At 38.6% G+C, this 16048-nt stretch overlaps 1 protein-coding gene across 2 annotated transcripts in view; it reads left to right on the plus strand.

Moving 5' to 3' along the window:
• The first annotated feature begins 727 nt into the window (after positions 1-727).
• LOC117659651 (cytochrome P450 2J2-like) overlaps positions 728-16048 on the plus strand; it is a 40462-nt gene continuing 25141 nt past the window's right edge. For both annotated transcript variants that reach the window (XM_034407694.3, XM_034407695.3), the window contains exons 1-3: positions 728-946; positions 11787-11949; positions 13490-13639. In XM_034407694.3, coding sequence (XP_034263585.2) covers positions 773-946; positions 11787-11949; positions 13490-13639 — 487 coding nt within the window. In that variant the 5' untranslated portion in view covers positions 728-772. The remainder of the gene's footprint in view (positions 947-11786; positions 11950-13489; positions 13640-16048) is intronic.

Raw genomic sequence — 16048 nt, forward strand, 5'->3', positions numbered from 1 at the left:
AGGCAGCGCAGTTCCAGATTGTCCAAGCCCACAATTTCAAGCCTGGTGGCGTAAGGGATTCTATTGTGAGTAGAGCAACGGAGTACTCTTCTCGTGAAATACCTCTGGTCCCGCTCAATCGTGTTAATGTACAATATACAGTGTGGATTCCAGGCGGATGAATTCAAGAATTCAATTCAAGAATTGGTCTGGCAAAGGTTTTGTATGTCCTACTTAGCAATATTTGAGCTTCAGCTTCAGGATCTGTCCTTCCAAAGAATAGTCAGGGTTGGTTTCTTTCAGGATAGACTGATCTGATTTCCTTGCGGCCCAAGGGACTCCTTGGGACAAGATAGCCCCATGTCCAATATTTGAGGGGCTGCCACAGAGAGGAGGGGGGGAACAATCTATTTTCCAAAGCACCTGAAGGCCAGACAAGGAACAATGGATGGAAACTAATCAAGGAACGATTCAACCTAGAAATAAGGAGAAATTTTCTACAGCTTAATCTTCTGCCATCTTAATTTTACACATAAAGGGTAAGAGAAGTTTTCCAGGCTAGGCCAGCCGTTTCTTTCATTTAACCTTACAACATAATTTTCTCAGTCAGTTCCCAAGAGGAAAATGCCCCAAGAACATAGATGTAGCATGGGAAGCAGTTTAGCCAAAGAGGGAGGGCAAATTTAAATCCTCTGAATAGGATCCCGCCCATGGGAACAAAATTAGAAGAGCAAAAGGATTTTTCAGACAAAGTCTTATCACAGAGCAGACGCCTTGGAGAAGCTGCACAGAAATGATGGCCCTAAGCTCAATTTTCCTCCTGCTTGTCCTCTGCCTTCTGGTTGTCCAACTGGTGAGGCTCCAGTTTCGTAGAAGACACTACCCACCTGGACCGACTCCTCTGCCTTTCATCGGGTGCTTCTGGCACCCCAAATTTTTTCAATTAAACCGGGAACTCTTGACGGAGGTAAGAATTTTCTATCCCTTTCATCAGCTGATTGAGACGGATCAAAAAAAATGAATTGTTGTTAGAGGAAAGAGGCGCCGATACATATTTATAAGGAAAGAAATGAAGGCATGGAAGATGCCCCTTCAGAGGTCGATATAGGTTGTCCTTGACTTACAACAGTTCATTTAGTGACCGTTCAAAGTCATGATCACGTGATCAAAATTCAGGTGTTTGCCAACAACACAGGTAACAACAGAACAGAACAATACAAGTTAGCCCTTGACTTACAACAGTTCATTTAGTGATTGTTCAAAGTTACAATGGCATTGAGAAATGTGACTTATGATCATTTTTCACATACGACCTTTGAAGCATCTCCGTGGTCACATGATCAAAATTCAGATGCTTGGCAACTGGTTCATATTTACGACCGTTGCTGTGTCCCAAGGTCACGTGATCCCCTTTTGCGACTTTCTGACAAGCAGAGGTTTATTTTAACAACCGTGTGACTAACTTATCAACTGAAGTGACTCGCTTAACATCCGTGGCAAGAAAAGTCGTAAAACAGGGCAAAACTCCCTGAACAGATGTCTCATTTTGCAACAGAAATGTTGGGCTCAATTGTGGTCATAAGTCAAGGACCTGCCAATTATTGCTAAGTGACATTGCGGCTTTTGTGTAGCCAAAGGGAGTGGCGGTGAAATCTTTTTTTTTTTTTTTTTTGTAAGAGCTACTGTTTGCGTTCACTATGTTCTCGAGGAACATGGTGAGAATATTAATATGTTGAGAGATCAACACACTAATTTTAAGATTTATGGAAATTCCAGATTGGGACATCTAACTTAGGCAAGAGAAAGAAACAAAAAACAGATCATGCCAGACTAATCTTATTGCATTCTTTAACAAAGTGACAAAATTAGTGGACAAGAGGAATACTGTCGATATAATTTACTTGGACTTCAGTAAGGCATTTGATAAAGTAGACCATAAATTACTACTAGATAAAATAGAAAAATGTGGGTTAGACAGCATCACCACCAGATGGATTCATAACTGGCTGACCAACCGCACTCAACGTGTAATCCTCAATGGAACTACATCTACATGGAGGGAGTATGCAGTGGGGTACCTCAGGGCTCTGTTTTAGGCCCAGTAGTCTTCAACATCAAGCTGACAGGAATAGCCAACACTCCAGAAGATAGGCTTCTACAGAAGGATCTTGACAGACTTGAACATTGGGTGCTATGTAACAAAATGAAATTCAATGGTGAAAAAAGTAAGGTTCTACATTTAGGGAAGAAAAAGAAAACGCACAAGTACAGTATAAATGGGACCTTGCTCAATAGTAGTAACTGTGAGAGGGATCTTGGAGTCCTAGTGGACAAGCATTTAGATATGAGCCAGCAGTATGCAGCAGCTGCCAAAAAAGCCAACACAGTTCTGGGCTGCATAAACAGAGGGATAGAATCAAGATCACATGAAGTGTTAATATCATTTTATAATGCCTTGGTAAGGCCACACTTGGAATACTGCATTCAGTTTTGGTCGCCACGATGTCAAAAAGATGTGGAGACTCTAGAAAGAGTGCAGAGAAGAGCAACAAAGATAATTAGGGGACTGGAGGCTAAAAGATATGAAGAACGGTTGCGGGAACTGGGTATGTCTAGTTTAATGAAAAGAAGGACCAGGGGAGGCATGATAGCAGTGTCCCCATACAATATCTCAGGGTCTGCCACAAAGAAGAGGGAGTCAAGCTATTCTCCAAAGCACCTGAGGGTAGAACAAGAAGCAATGGGTGGAAACTAATCAAGGAGAGAAGCAACCTAGAACTAAGGAGAAATTTACTGACAGTTAGAACAATTAATCAGTGGAACGACTTGCCTCCAGAAGTTGTGAATGCTCCAACACTGGAAGTTTTTAAGAAGATGTTGGATAACCATTTGCCTGAAGTGGTGTAGGGTTTCCTGCCTAGGTAGGAGGTTGGACTAGAAGACCTCCGAGGTCCCTTCTAACTCTGCTATTCTGTTAAAGCTGTTCTGGAGTTATTTAAGAAGCCATGGGGAGTTAATCTTTGCCAGGAACAATTGTTTGGCTTGGTCTTATTTATTGAGAGCAACGAAGGACTCTCGAGACGCCTGCCATGCCTTGACCACCTGGGCCATAAAATAAGTGTGAAAAACTATCGTAAGCCACTTTTTCCAGTGCTGTTGTAACTTTGAACAGTCACTAAATAAATGGTTGTAAGTCAAGGACTACCTGTATTACGTTGAGGGTTCATGAGAGGCGGCATCACCTGATGTCCTACTTTCCAACTCTATTCCACTGTCATTCTATACATAGAAGGCTTAAAGCTGGAGTAACCAAAGGCTACTCTACATGCCACTTACTCACAGGATGGTTTTGGGGGCTCTGTGAAATTCTTCCCCCTTTTGGCATAAAGAAATGTATAAATAATGAAAATTGTTGTCTGTTGTGCAAATATTTCTGTATTTCCCTACTTTTGCCTACATTTTATTTCATTTACGCCTGTTAACTATTTCTGATGCTTGCTGATGTCTAATAAACAAACTGTCAGATGTAAATGCCTTATTCTCCAATGTGTAAATAATGTATATATGGAACATCAGAGGTTAACTTATTCTTTGGACTTTAATGTATTCATAACTTACCACTCCCATTCCTAGCTCCACCCCTTGTATATATAAGGAGCCACCCTCACCATTCTCGTCGCTTCTACCTTGAATATTCAGTGAATATAGAATGCCTATCATAATTAAAAAGAAATATATTTAAAGCTCTAACTCCTATTATCTTTATTGAGTCTGATCCTGAAAATATTGCAACAAGCTGGTAGCAGAGGATGGTTAATTGACTCAATAAGTAATTAAAAATGTCCAAGAAAGATAGGCCCAACACCAGGGCCTACAGCAAAGAAATAGAAACTGATCAAGAGATGATCAACGAATCCACCAATGCGATTTCGAGAGAATCCGAAGAATACACCACTGAAGAAGAAGAACTAATGAGTGAAAATAATGACCAGAAAGAAATCGAAATAGAAAATAACGAACTCAGGTCGGAGATATTAAAGATACTAAAAAGCCAAAAGAATGATGAAAGTCTCATCGCGGACCTCCAGGAGATGCTGAAGAACAGCGGAGCAGCGAGAGAGAAAAACGTCATTAAAGAAAAACCCAAAGATCAAAAAACCGTAAGTGAGATGACTACTGAGAAAATAGTTGTTAAAAAGAAAAGATGTGATCCCGCGCGAAATTTTGAATGGCAGCCATCTTGGTTTCAACGAACTTCAAAAGAGAATGGAGCAGAGCCAATCAAAACGCTCAGTTCAAAATTTCTGGCGCGAAAAACACTATCAGACGAAGAAAGTGAGAAAGAAGTCTCAAACTCTTCAGATGATCCAAAATCAGAAAGTGAAGACGATTTAACAAAATCTCAAGTAAAATCAGCAATGAAAACGCTCTTTGCTGCTTTTGGGCCAAGACTGAAAATTACCAAGACATCTACGAAGAAGCAAGAAATCAAACCGGCGACTCAAGACCTGCACGCTCCCATCCTGACTTCGAAAGCGACGACGCCCGAGCCCAGAGAGCCATGCCGATTTCGCCCTACACCACAGACAAGATCGAATACCAACGCACACAAAAAGAAGAAAAGAACCGTCGCCACCACCAGAACCCCAAAAACCGAGCCAGAGACCGACTCATCTGAGGAGGAGCGGATCGAGAGAGCTGAAAGGGAGAGAACCTTCCACGACGCCACCAAAGAAGAAATGAGCAATGCGCATGTGCGAAACTACGTAGACGACCCAGAAGGACTTGAACTGGCCAGAGAACCGCGCAGACTCATTGCAAGCATCCCAATGCCGTTCTGTAATTTCCTGCACTTGAGAGATCACGGACTGCCCCAGGTTGTAAGTAATGGACAGAATAATGTAGGTAACTTACCCAGTGACTTCCCAAAACTTAGAATTGATGGCATTAATTTACAAGAGTGGTACCAACAGCTTCAGGTTATTTTCATGAAAGAAAATTTACTATTCTTTATAACTAGCCCTCCAAGAAGACCTTGGACTTTAAAAATAGATTGTTTACATCATAGAGCATTTTTCATAATAATATCTAGCGTGTCTCCTGCAATGTATCATAGCATCAAACCAAACCTAACTGTATCAGAAATAATTCAATGCATGTTTAATCTATTTCACAGCGATAGCGTAGCTACAACCACAAGAATGTCTAAGGATTTCTTTTCCTCTAGAGTAAAACCAGGGGTTTCTATAAGTGAGCATTTGATAAATCTAAACAAAATAAGAGCTGAGCTACAATTGAGGGGGGAAGTGATTTCAGATCAAACAATGAAAAGTGTTATTATCAATTCACTTGATCCATCATGGGATAGCTTTATGTCACACTTAGATACCATTAATTTGGGATATTTATCCATAGAAAGTCTATCTAACAAATTGATAGCAGAAGACAATTCAAGAAAAAATCGATCCAGTAACCAAACAGACCACAAACCTTTTAGGAAAGTAGTCTTTCAAGATAAACATAATGAGGCCTTTAGATGCTACAATTGTGGATCCAGGGAACATAGTAGAAGAGACTGCCCCAAAGTCTCAAGAGAGAGACATAGACCAGAATATAGGAGCAAATATAATTACAGACAATCTTCCACAGATAGACACAAATATAGAAGTCCACCAAATTACAAAGAAGGTAGAGGGGGTAGAGAAAATTCAAAAGAGAGGAAATCTGGGTCACTGAATGGGCTAAATAAACAAGACAGCACCAGAACACAACAGGATGAGAATAACAATTGGCTTATTGATTCTGGTGCAACAAATCACACCACCAACAACAAAAGTATATTATCTTCATTTATAGAAGATAAGTTTGTGATAAAGGTAGCTAATCAAGAAAAGGTTCAAGTACTAGGCAAAGGAAATGTGACCTTGCCTGGTCTAGGGAAAATAGAGGGGGTATTATTAATCCCAGAAATACCTCACAACATACTAAGTGCCATAAAATTAAGCAGAGAATCTGATATCAATATAGTTTTCTCAAAGGGGAAGGCAACTATAGAAAAGAACAAAACAAATGTAGGTACTGTAATGATAAAAGGAGGTCTACCTTATCTGATAACTAAAGAAAGATGTTTACATAACATTGATTCAAATATGGAAGATTGTATTGAAGCAGATGATGAAAATGTCAGTAACAGTGACAATGATGAGTGTAGAATAACTCATGATCACAAAAATACATACAAGGAAAAGAAACCAAAAATAGGTAAACCAATTCATGATGAGTGTGCTCACATCTTACACAGGAAGTTAGGACATGCAAGCTTTCCTGTAGTACAAAAAATGACTGAACACGCAGAAGGTGTCAAAATAAAAAATTGTGAAAATTATTTGGAATGCTCAGTATGTAAATCCACCAAACTAAAAACCAGTCCCAGACCAAAAAAATCTAACAGATCAACTAACAATATTTTTGATTTGGTACATATGGACTTAGTTGGTCCATTAAGTCCCTCAATTACCTATAGAAAACGTTACTTCCTAACAATAGTGGATGACTACAGCCGATATGGTTTTGTTTACACATTAAAGCACAAGGATGAAACATTTCAGAAATTTAAGGAATTCTACAAACGTATAGAAACACAACATAATATCAGAATAAAGCAAATTATGACAGATAGGGGATGTGAATTCATGTCTAAAGAATTCTCCCAATGGTTAAAGGATAGAGGAATGTTACATTTCACGTCCAATCCTTTTTCTGCATTTCAAAATGGAGTTGCAGAGAGGAAAAATTCCACACTACAAACCATGATTAGGTGCACATTAGAGGATGCTGGTTTAGGCAAACAATTTTGGTCAGAGGCATTACATTATTCGAATTACACTCAAAATAGAACCTGGTCCAGTATTGTGAATAAGACACCATATGAGGTGATGTACAATAGAAAACCCAAATTATCACACATGCACATATTTGGAGTCACTGCAGACGTACACATACCTAAACAATTGAGGAGAAAGGGAGAAAACGTATCCAGGAGATTAAGATTCATGGGATACGAAACTGGAACCAAAGGGTACAGATTTATTGATAGTAATAACAAATTTATAGTATCCAGAACAGCTGTGTTCCATGAACAGGCCAATTGGTCAAAATTGCACCTTAATGAAATATTTCCTAATAAATGTAAAGATACGATATCTTGCGAGGAAGGAACAACAGAAAATCAAAATATTAACAAAAGTAAGAACAAAACCAAAACTTGGACTAATAGTCAGCATAAAATAAAGACAGACACATTAACAAAAAAGGAAGCTAGATATTTGCATGATAACCATAGCAAGCCTGAAAGAACTATTAGAAACAATAGAAACCAAATACCAAATAAATACAAAGATTACGTAATGCATATGAATGGAGAACAAATAACACCTAATACATATGAAGAAGTATTGAAACTTCCACATGAAGAAAGAGAAAAATGGGAACTAGCTATGGAAAAAGAGATGGAAAGTTTACAAGGATTAAATGTATTCACACCTGCGATCGCACCTAAGGATAAAACAATTATAGGTACCAGGTGGATTTATAAAATTAAGAACTTAGAAGGAGGCAATACCTTATACAAGGCTAGACTAGTTGCACAAGGCTATGCACAAAAATATCCAGAAGACTATACTGATACATATTCACCCACAGTGAGAACAGAGAGTGTCAAAACAGCCCTTGTAGTAGCATCTGCACTCAATCTGGACGTATTCCAATATGACATACAGACCGCATACTTACATGCAAAATTAGATAAGGAAATATATGTAAGAGCACCACACAGTCAATACACTAACAAGAACGAAATTTGGTTATTAAATAAGAGTCTGTACGGATTAAAGCAATCCGGCAAAAGATGGTACGATTGCTTGGTAAAAGTACTTAAGACCATGGATTTCAACGCCACCACTGCTGATAACTGTTTCTTTGTAAAAAAGAGTAATGATCATATTGAATTTGTATTAATTTACGTGGACGATATTTTATACATTGGAAAGCATAAAGAGAGCAGGGAAATCTTTGTAAATAAGTTAAATGAACACTTCTCACTGAAATCTCTGGGTAAAGTGAATAAATACCTTGGTGTGCAAATTAACAAAACTAAAAGGGGATTCAAACTTACACAGAAAGATAAAATCATCGAACTCCTAAACAAATGTAACTTAAATAATGCCAAAACCTGTGACACCCCTATGCAAACTGATTTTCTTAGAAACACTGATGAATCTTCCCCTGAGTTTAAAGACAACACATTTTACAGATCAGTTATAGGTTCACTCCTTTATATATCTAATTGGACTAGGCCAGATATTGCATTACCTCTCAATCTATTGTCAAGATATGTTAGTAAACCAACCTTGTATCGTTGGGAAGCTGTCAAAAGAATTCTAAGATATCTGAAGGGTACACTAGATTTTTGTTTAATGTTGGAACCCAATAATGACAGAGAACCAAAAATTACTTGTTATGCTGATGCAGATTGGGCTGGTGATACATCATGCAGAAAGAGCACTTCTGGTTATGTTTTTCTATTGAATGATTGTCCAGTTTACTGGTATACTGGTAAACAAGAACTAGTAGCCACTTCTACTACAGAAGCGGAATATGTTTGTTTGTCCAAGGCTGCAAATAACCTTGTATGGTTCAATGATCTGATCACTGATGTTTGGAAGAAACCCACTTTACCATTTATTATGCATGAAGACAATAAAGCGGCCATTGAAATATCCAGATCCGATGCAATTGGACAAAGGTCCAGGCATATTGATATAAAGTTTAAGCATGTGAGACAACTGTCTCAAGACGGATTCATTAAAGCAATACATTGCGATACTTCTGAACAATTAGCTGACATATTAACAAAACCCTTACCTTCTAAACAACACAAATATTTAACTTCTAAATTATATGTATTATATTGTCCTGAATCAGAATGTAATTGATGTTGTGTAACGAACCGGCATTTAGAGGGGGATTTGTCAGATGTAAATGCCTTATTCTCCAATGTGTAAATAATGTATATATGGAACATCAGAGGTTAACTTATTCTTTGGACTTTAATGTATTCATAACTTACCACTCCCATTCCTAGCTCCACCCCTTGTATATATAAGGAGCCACCCTCACCATTCTCGTCGCTTCTACCTTGAATATTCAGTGAATATAGAATGCCTATCATAATTAAAAAGAAATATATTTAAAGCTCTAACTCCTATTATCTTTATTGAGTCTGATCCTGAAAATATTGCAACACAAACATCTTTTTTTCCTGCTAACTAAAGCGAGTACCATTTGCACTTGCTCTGCTCTGAATGTAAGGATTGGGCCAGGTGCAAATTAAACTGGATGTCATCCACAGTAACTTTCCAGCAAAATTGAAAATCTCCACTTAACTTTGTTCACAACACAAGCCAGATTTTTTTAAATTGATGCCCTTTTTCCCTGCTTTCTTTTTAAAAAACTGTCTAACTGAATGAAATCTTTCAGAGAATTGAAAAGTTTGAACACTCCCTTCTGTGTTGTTGTTTAACTTAATAAAGGTGTTATCTAGTGTGCAGCTAGAGTAGATTTATTTATCTAATTTTTGCACCAGCCATCTCATCTAAAATCTCTGGGATAACACTGGACAGTGGACAAAAGTTATTTTTTCGGGGAACAGGAATAGAGTCCACCTTATCGGTTTCCTCCTCCTCCTCCTCCTCCTCCTCCTCCTCCTCCTCCTCCTCCTCCTCCCTTCAAACCCCACCTCCTTCCAGCATTGATGATGTTACCATTTGGGTACTGAAATGTCTGCAAGAAAACAACCAACCTCAGAAAGTACCAAGGATTCTACAGTCCTCCTCCTTTTCCTCCTCCTCCCTGCAAACCCCTCTCCCTTCTAGCACTAATGTTGTTTCCTAGTTGAGTAATGAAACGTCAAAAAAATGTAAGGTCCGGCTATACGCTTAAGCCCTCAGTGAACCAAAAAGACTTAAATGGAGGCTTGAATAAGAATCAACATTTAATCTTTGATCAAAGACAAAAGGCTGAGTAAACCATTCCAAACACATACAAAGAGATATGTATATGGGAGGGCTCACACCTTCAGAGAAGATGTAACCTCTTTTTATACCTTTAAAACACCAGTTAAATCCCCAACTCTTGCCCCCTAATTTATGTTTGTGTATTCTTTGTTGCCCTGCAAGGGAATAGAAACTTCCCAATTAGTCTTATCTTAAGCATTCCTTTGTTTACTCAATTGGCCATTTGGCCCCCTGGCTCTGCAAAACAGGAGCTTATCCAGATCAAACATAAATTAGGGCTGAGGTTTATATTATCCCTTTATTGATGGCTGTGGTTCCAACTGAGATACGTACCATGCTTTTAGATAGATTGATGTGAGTTCAGGTCAAATGGCAGGGACATATGTTTGACAAATACCAGATACATTACAGAGGCCAAATAACAGAATATGTTTGTAACAGGAGATACAAATAGAAAGGAATAATAGATGTGATACAAATACAAAGGCACAATATATATGTTACAGGAACCTAATGGTTACAGAATAACAAGCTTTTACTAAATCTAGAATATCAGTATTTTATATTCTATCTTTATTATTGTCTCCCTACAAAAACGACCAAGCTCAGAGAGCATCAAGGACCCCACAGTCCTCCTTCTCCTCTTCTCTAGAAACCTCACTCCTTATTAGTACTGATGATGTTACCTAGTTGGGTACTGGAAATGTCTGCAAGAAAACAACCAACCTCAGAGAGCACCAAGGACCCCACAGTCCTCCTCCTGCTCCTCCCTCTCCTATCTGTAATGAATTTAAGCTTTTATTCAAATGAAAACAAAGCAATATAGTCACCAGTCTAGCCCAGGAATCTTAAAGACCGTGTGGGATCGTTTTTCTAACAGATAACATCCTACAAAAGCTATGCGGAACAACTTGGGGAGCTTCAGCCCCAACTCTCCGATGTGCAGCCCTTGGGCTTTGCTACTCTGCAGCGGAATACTGTGCACCTGTATGGATAAACAGCTCACATACAGGACTTATTGATGTTCAACTTAACCATACGATGAGGCTAATTACTGGGTGCATAAAACCTACACCTAGTTACTGGTTACCAGTTCTTAGTCACATACTCCCCCCGCACTTACGACGACAAGAAGCTCTCATTCGGGAGTATAGTAAGATCCTGTTAAATTCCTCTCTACCCATACATGGATACATTCCTGATCTCTTAAGATGCCGATTAAAGTCAAGAAATCCACCAATCTTGACAGCGCGTAAGTTGATGGCCGATCATCAGAACACCACACAAAAGTGGATGGAGGCGTGGAATAGCTGTTCCCCCCAAGATGTCTCCGAGCATATCAGTCCTAGTAGTATACCTCCAGGATTTAGCCTACCCCGACACATATAATAGAATTAGAACAACTCATGGGGTGTGTGCTGATTCCCTGTATAAATGGGGAAAGACACCTTCAGCACAATGTGATTGCGGGGCCCCTCGACAGACTATCCAGCATATAGTGAGGGAATGCCCTAACAGAAGGTATCCAGGAGATTCTAGGGACTTCCTCTACTTAACAACGGCAGCTACTGACTGGATCTCCAAACTCGACATTAAACTTTGAAATGTTATTTCTGTTTTCCTTTTAGATTTTCTTACTGCTTTTTTATTGTTTTAATTGTTTTTAACCTGTAAAAATGAAGTGTTTTAATACTGTGTGTGACCAACCATACGCTAAATAAATAAATCTAACAGATGTCCAAGATCTACGGGAATATCTTCACTTTGTGGTTCGGGCCCTACCCTGTGATTATATTACAAGGCTACCAAGCTGTGAAGGACGGTCTCACCACCCACCCTGAAGATGTTTCTGGCCGGCCTCTGCTCCCCTTTTTTAAAGCACTGACAAATAACAAAGGTAAGAACAATCAACTTTCTTCAGATGTGGGCACCGGAGGCAGGACAATTTCCATTTCTTTGGTGTCACCTTTCTGGTGGTTCAGCTAGTCCTCTACGTACAACCACATTCACAAATAAAGTCAATGGGGGAAATTGTGACTCACCAAACAACTGCAGTGATTCACTTAAGAACGGTGCCTAAAACCAATAGCATTAACGATAGCACTTAGACTTATATGCCTCTTCACAGCCCTCTCTAAGCGGTTTACAGAGTCAGCCAATTTTGGGTCCTCATTTTACCCACCTCGGAAGGATGGAAGGTTGACTCAACCTTGAACTGGTCAGGATCAAACTTCTGGCAGTGGGCAGAGTTAGCGTGCAATCCTGGATTTTAACCACTGCATCACCACAAAAGGGAGGGGGGGGAGGGAAGGAAGGAAGGTAGGAAGGAAGAGCAATAGCACTTAGACTTATATGCTGCTTCATAGTGCTTTACAGCCCTCTCTAAGCTGTTTACAGTCAGCCTCTTGCCCCCAACAATCTGGGTCCTCATTTTACCCACCTTGGAACGATGGAAGGATTAGTCAACTGGTCAGGATCGAACTGCTGGCAATTGGTGGCGCTAGCCTGCAATTCTCCATTCTAACCACTGTGCCACCACGGCTCAGCTTATTAAAAAAGATTTAAAAGATTGTAAAATTGGATGGGACTCGCTTAACAAATCCCCCTGCTTAAGTATAGAAATTGTCCTCCCAATTGTGGTCGTAAATCAAGAATTAACAATATTGGAGGATCCTTCCCTGAGATTATGTACTGCTATTATACTTTAAAAAAGAAAATTACAGAAATAACTTTGGAAAATACGCAAGATAACCAGAAGAGAGACACGTTCAGAGATTTTAGAGACTAACAATTTGTATTAATCAAAAACCAACTCTTGAGAATGGTAGAATGTTAATGCAATTTTGAAATTTGAATTGATTCATCGCATGGTTTTGGGGGGGTTTATTTCTTCTCCCCCCCCCCAGTATTTTTCTGTGTCATTTACTTGTTTATTTCTAATATTTTTCTGCTTGTCTTCTTGCTTTGTTTTCCTTAATTCTCTTGTCCCCTTTTAGTTATTCATAGTTTAGGCTTCCTGTTTTATGATACTGTTTCCTAGTAACCCCAAAGCCCATGCTGCCCAGTTGGCAGAATTGGACTTCAAGTTTCAGAGGCAGTTTAACATTCTAGATGTGATCAGACACGGTGCTGCAGTGGTTAGAATGCAGTATTGCAGGCTAATTCTGCCCACTACCAGCAGCTTGATCCTGACCGGCTCAAGGCTGATTTAGTCTTCCATCCTTCTGCGGTCAGTAAAATGAGGACCCAGACTGTCGGGGGCAAATATGCTGACTCTGTAAAACCAGTCAGAGTAAAACATGGTGAAGCGGTATATAAATCTAAGTGCCATTGCTATTTCTATCACAATATTCTGAGAAAGGTATTTTGCCTTTCTGTCATTTCTAAAGACTTGAATAAGGCCAATAATCTATCATTTGGTGGTTCTGTGTCATCAGGAATTGCGTTTTCCATGGGCCTGACCTGGAAGCAGCAAAGACGATTTTCAATGGCGGCTCTGAAGAACCTCGGTTTGGGGAAGAGCGCTCTGGAGTATCAGATCCAAGAGGAAGCAGAGAGTTTGGTGGAAGTGTTCAGGAAAAGTGAAGGTACTACGAAGGCGAATGCCTTCATCTTTTGGCCGGAAACCTGCATTTTCTTATTTGTTTTAATTTTCCAAAATGTACAAGCTAAGACAAAAAGGACAGGCTGAAGTCATTTCTTCAATGTCTGCAAGGGAAGGCAAAAAAAGATCAAGATGGAGGCTCACCCAATAAAACCTTTGATCCTTTTTTTTCATGTTTTGTGCAAGGAAATGTAAGATGAGCCAATGTATTTAATAAATAAATAGAGATGATAGATTGATAGATAGATAGATAAAGAGAGAGAGAGAGAGAGAGAGATGGATGATGAAAGATAGATAGATAGATAGATAGATAGATAGATAGATATAAAAAGATAGATGATGGATGGATGATAGATAGATAGATAGATATAAACAGATAGATGATAGATGAATGGATGATAGATAGATAATAGATAGATTTTTATGGATGCAATTTTCCCTAGAAATGACAGTTGTAATTTGTTCCACGTTTCCAGATCTTTTCTAATTTGTTTCATTAATTTGTTATAATTGTCTTCTCTAATTGTTATTGCTTTAGCAGTAAGCCAGATTCCTAGATACTTTATTCTCTTTACAATTTGTATTCCTAATTTGTCTTCTAGTTTTGTCTCCTGTACCTTTGTCAAATTCTTTGTTAATGCTTTAGTTTTTTGTTTGTTAATTTTAAGCCCTGCGACTCTTCCATATTCCTCTATCTTCGCTAAAAGTTTGGTTCCTGTTATTTCCGGTTTCTCCATTATAAATACCACATTGTCAGCGAAGGCTTGCAATTTGTACTCTTCTCAAACCTTTTATTTCCGCATCTTTCCTAACTTCATTTAGTAATATTTCCAATGAAATTATGAACAGTAGTGGGGATAAAGGGCAACCCTGTCTCACACCCTTTTGTATATCCAGATTTTCAGTCATATCTCCATTAATCATAATTTTGGCCGTTTGGAGGGAGTATACTTTTCTAATCATATGTAAAAATTTGACACCAAAGTCCATGGTTTCTAGTTGCAATATGAGGAAATTCCAATTTAGATTGTCAAAAGCCTTTTGTGCGTCTAAAAAGATTAAGGCTACTTGTTTATCAACTCTTTTCTCGTAATATTCCAGGACGTTGATAATTGTTCTTATGTTGTTTTTGATCTGTCTTCTTGGGACAAAACCGTTCTGATCTGTATGTATGTATTTATAAATAATTGTTTTCAGTCTTTGCGTTATAACCAACATGAAGAGTTTATAATCTACATTGAGCAATGAGATCGGCCTATAATTTTTAACTTGTGTGGGGTCCGTGTCTTCTTTGGGGATGAGTGTAATAATGGTTTCAGTCCAGGATTTGGGAATTTCTGCTTCTAATAATGCATCATTGAGGACTTGGAGTAACAGTTCATCCATTGCATTTTGACAGTTTTTATAAAACTCCGTTGGTATTCCGTCCGGGCCTGGAACCTTGTTGTTTTTTTGCTTTTTCCTTGCTTCCACCAGCTCAGACATCGTAATTGGTCTATTTAATGCTTCTCTATGGGACTCCTCTAATTTTGTGATGTTTGTTTTACATAAGTATTCCTTAATGTCTTCATCCCGAACCTCTTCTTTCTTGTAGAGATTTTGAAAAAAATCTTTGACTATACGTTTTTTGTCTAGATTGGTATGGTATATTTGTCCTGTTTCGTCCTGCAATTGAAATATTGTTCTCCTTTCTTTTTCTTTTTTCAGTTTATACGCTAACCAGCGCCCCGTTTTGTTTGCATGCTCAAAATGTTTCTGTTTTGCTAATTTGATTTTCTGTGCAATTTCTGTCTGGGTAATCAGACTGATTTTATGTTTAGTAAGATTTAATTTTTCTTTTATTGTTTTGTTGTGGGGCTCCTTCTGCAATTCTAATTCGTATATTCTAAATTGTTCTACCAACTTATTCCTTGACTGTTGTTTCTCTTTATATTTTTTTGCCATATACGCAATTGTAAGACCTCTTATGTATGCTTTAATTGTGTCCCAAAGGTTTTGAAGCGATGTCTGTTCTTTAGTGTTTATTTGTAGGAACATTTTAACCTCTTTCTCAATCATCTGTATGTATTCCTTATCTTTTATTATTCCCGTGTCCATCATCCATAATAGATAATAGATAGATGATAGAAAGATAGACAGACTGAGATATTATAGATGATAGAGAGAAAGACAGGCAGATGGATAAATAGATATAGATGAATGTATAGGTAGTTTTTGACTTACAACCATTCATTTAGTGATCACTCAAAATTACAACAGCACTGAAAATGGACGTTGGTTTTACCTGATACGTCCGTTCTCACTCGGGAGGAAACGGCAGTCAGAATGGGGAATGACTCCTCTATGCAGCATATGACCGAGTCTGCTAAATTTGCATGGTTCCGTCCTCCTG

This window comes from Pantherophis guttatus, chromosome 6, assembly GCF_059756535.1.
Source record: "Pantherophis guttatus breed Tessera chromosome 6, ASM5975653v1, whole genome shotgun sequence".
Lineage (NCBI taxonomy): Eukaryota > Metazoa > Chordata > Lepidosauria > Squamata > Colubridae > Pantherophis > Pantherophis guttatus.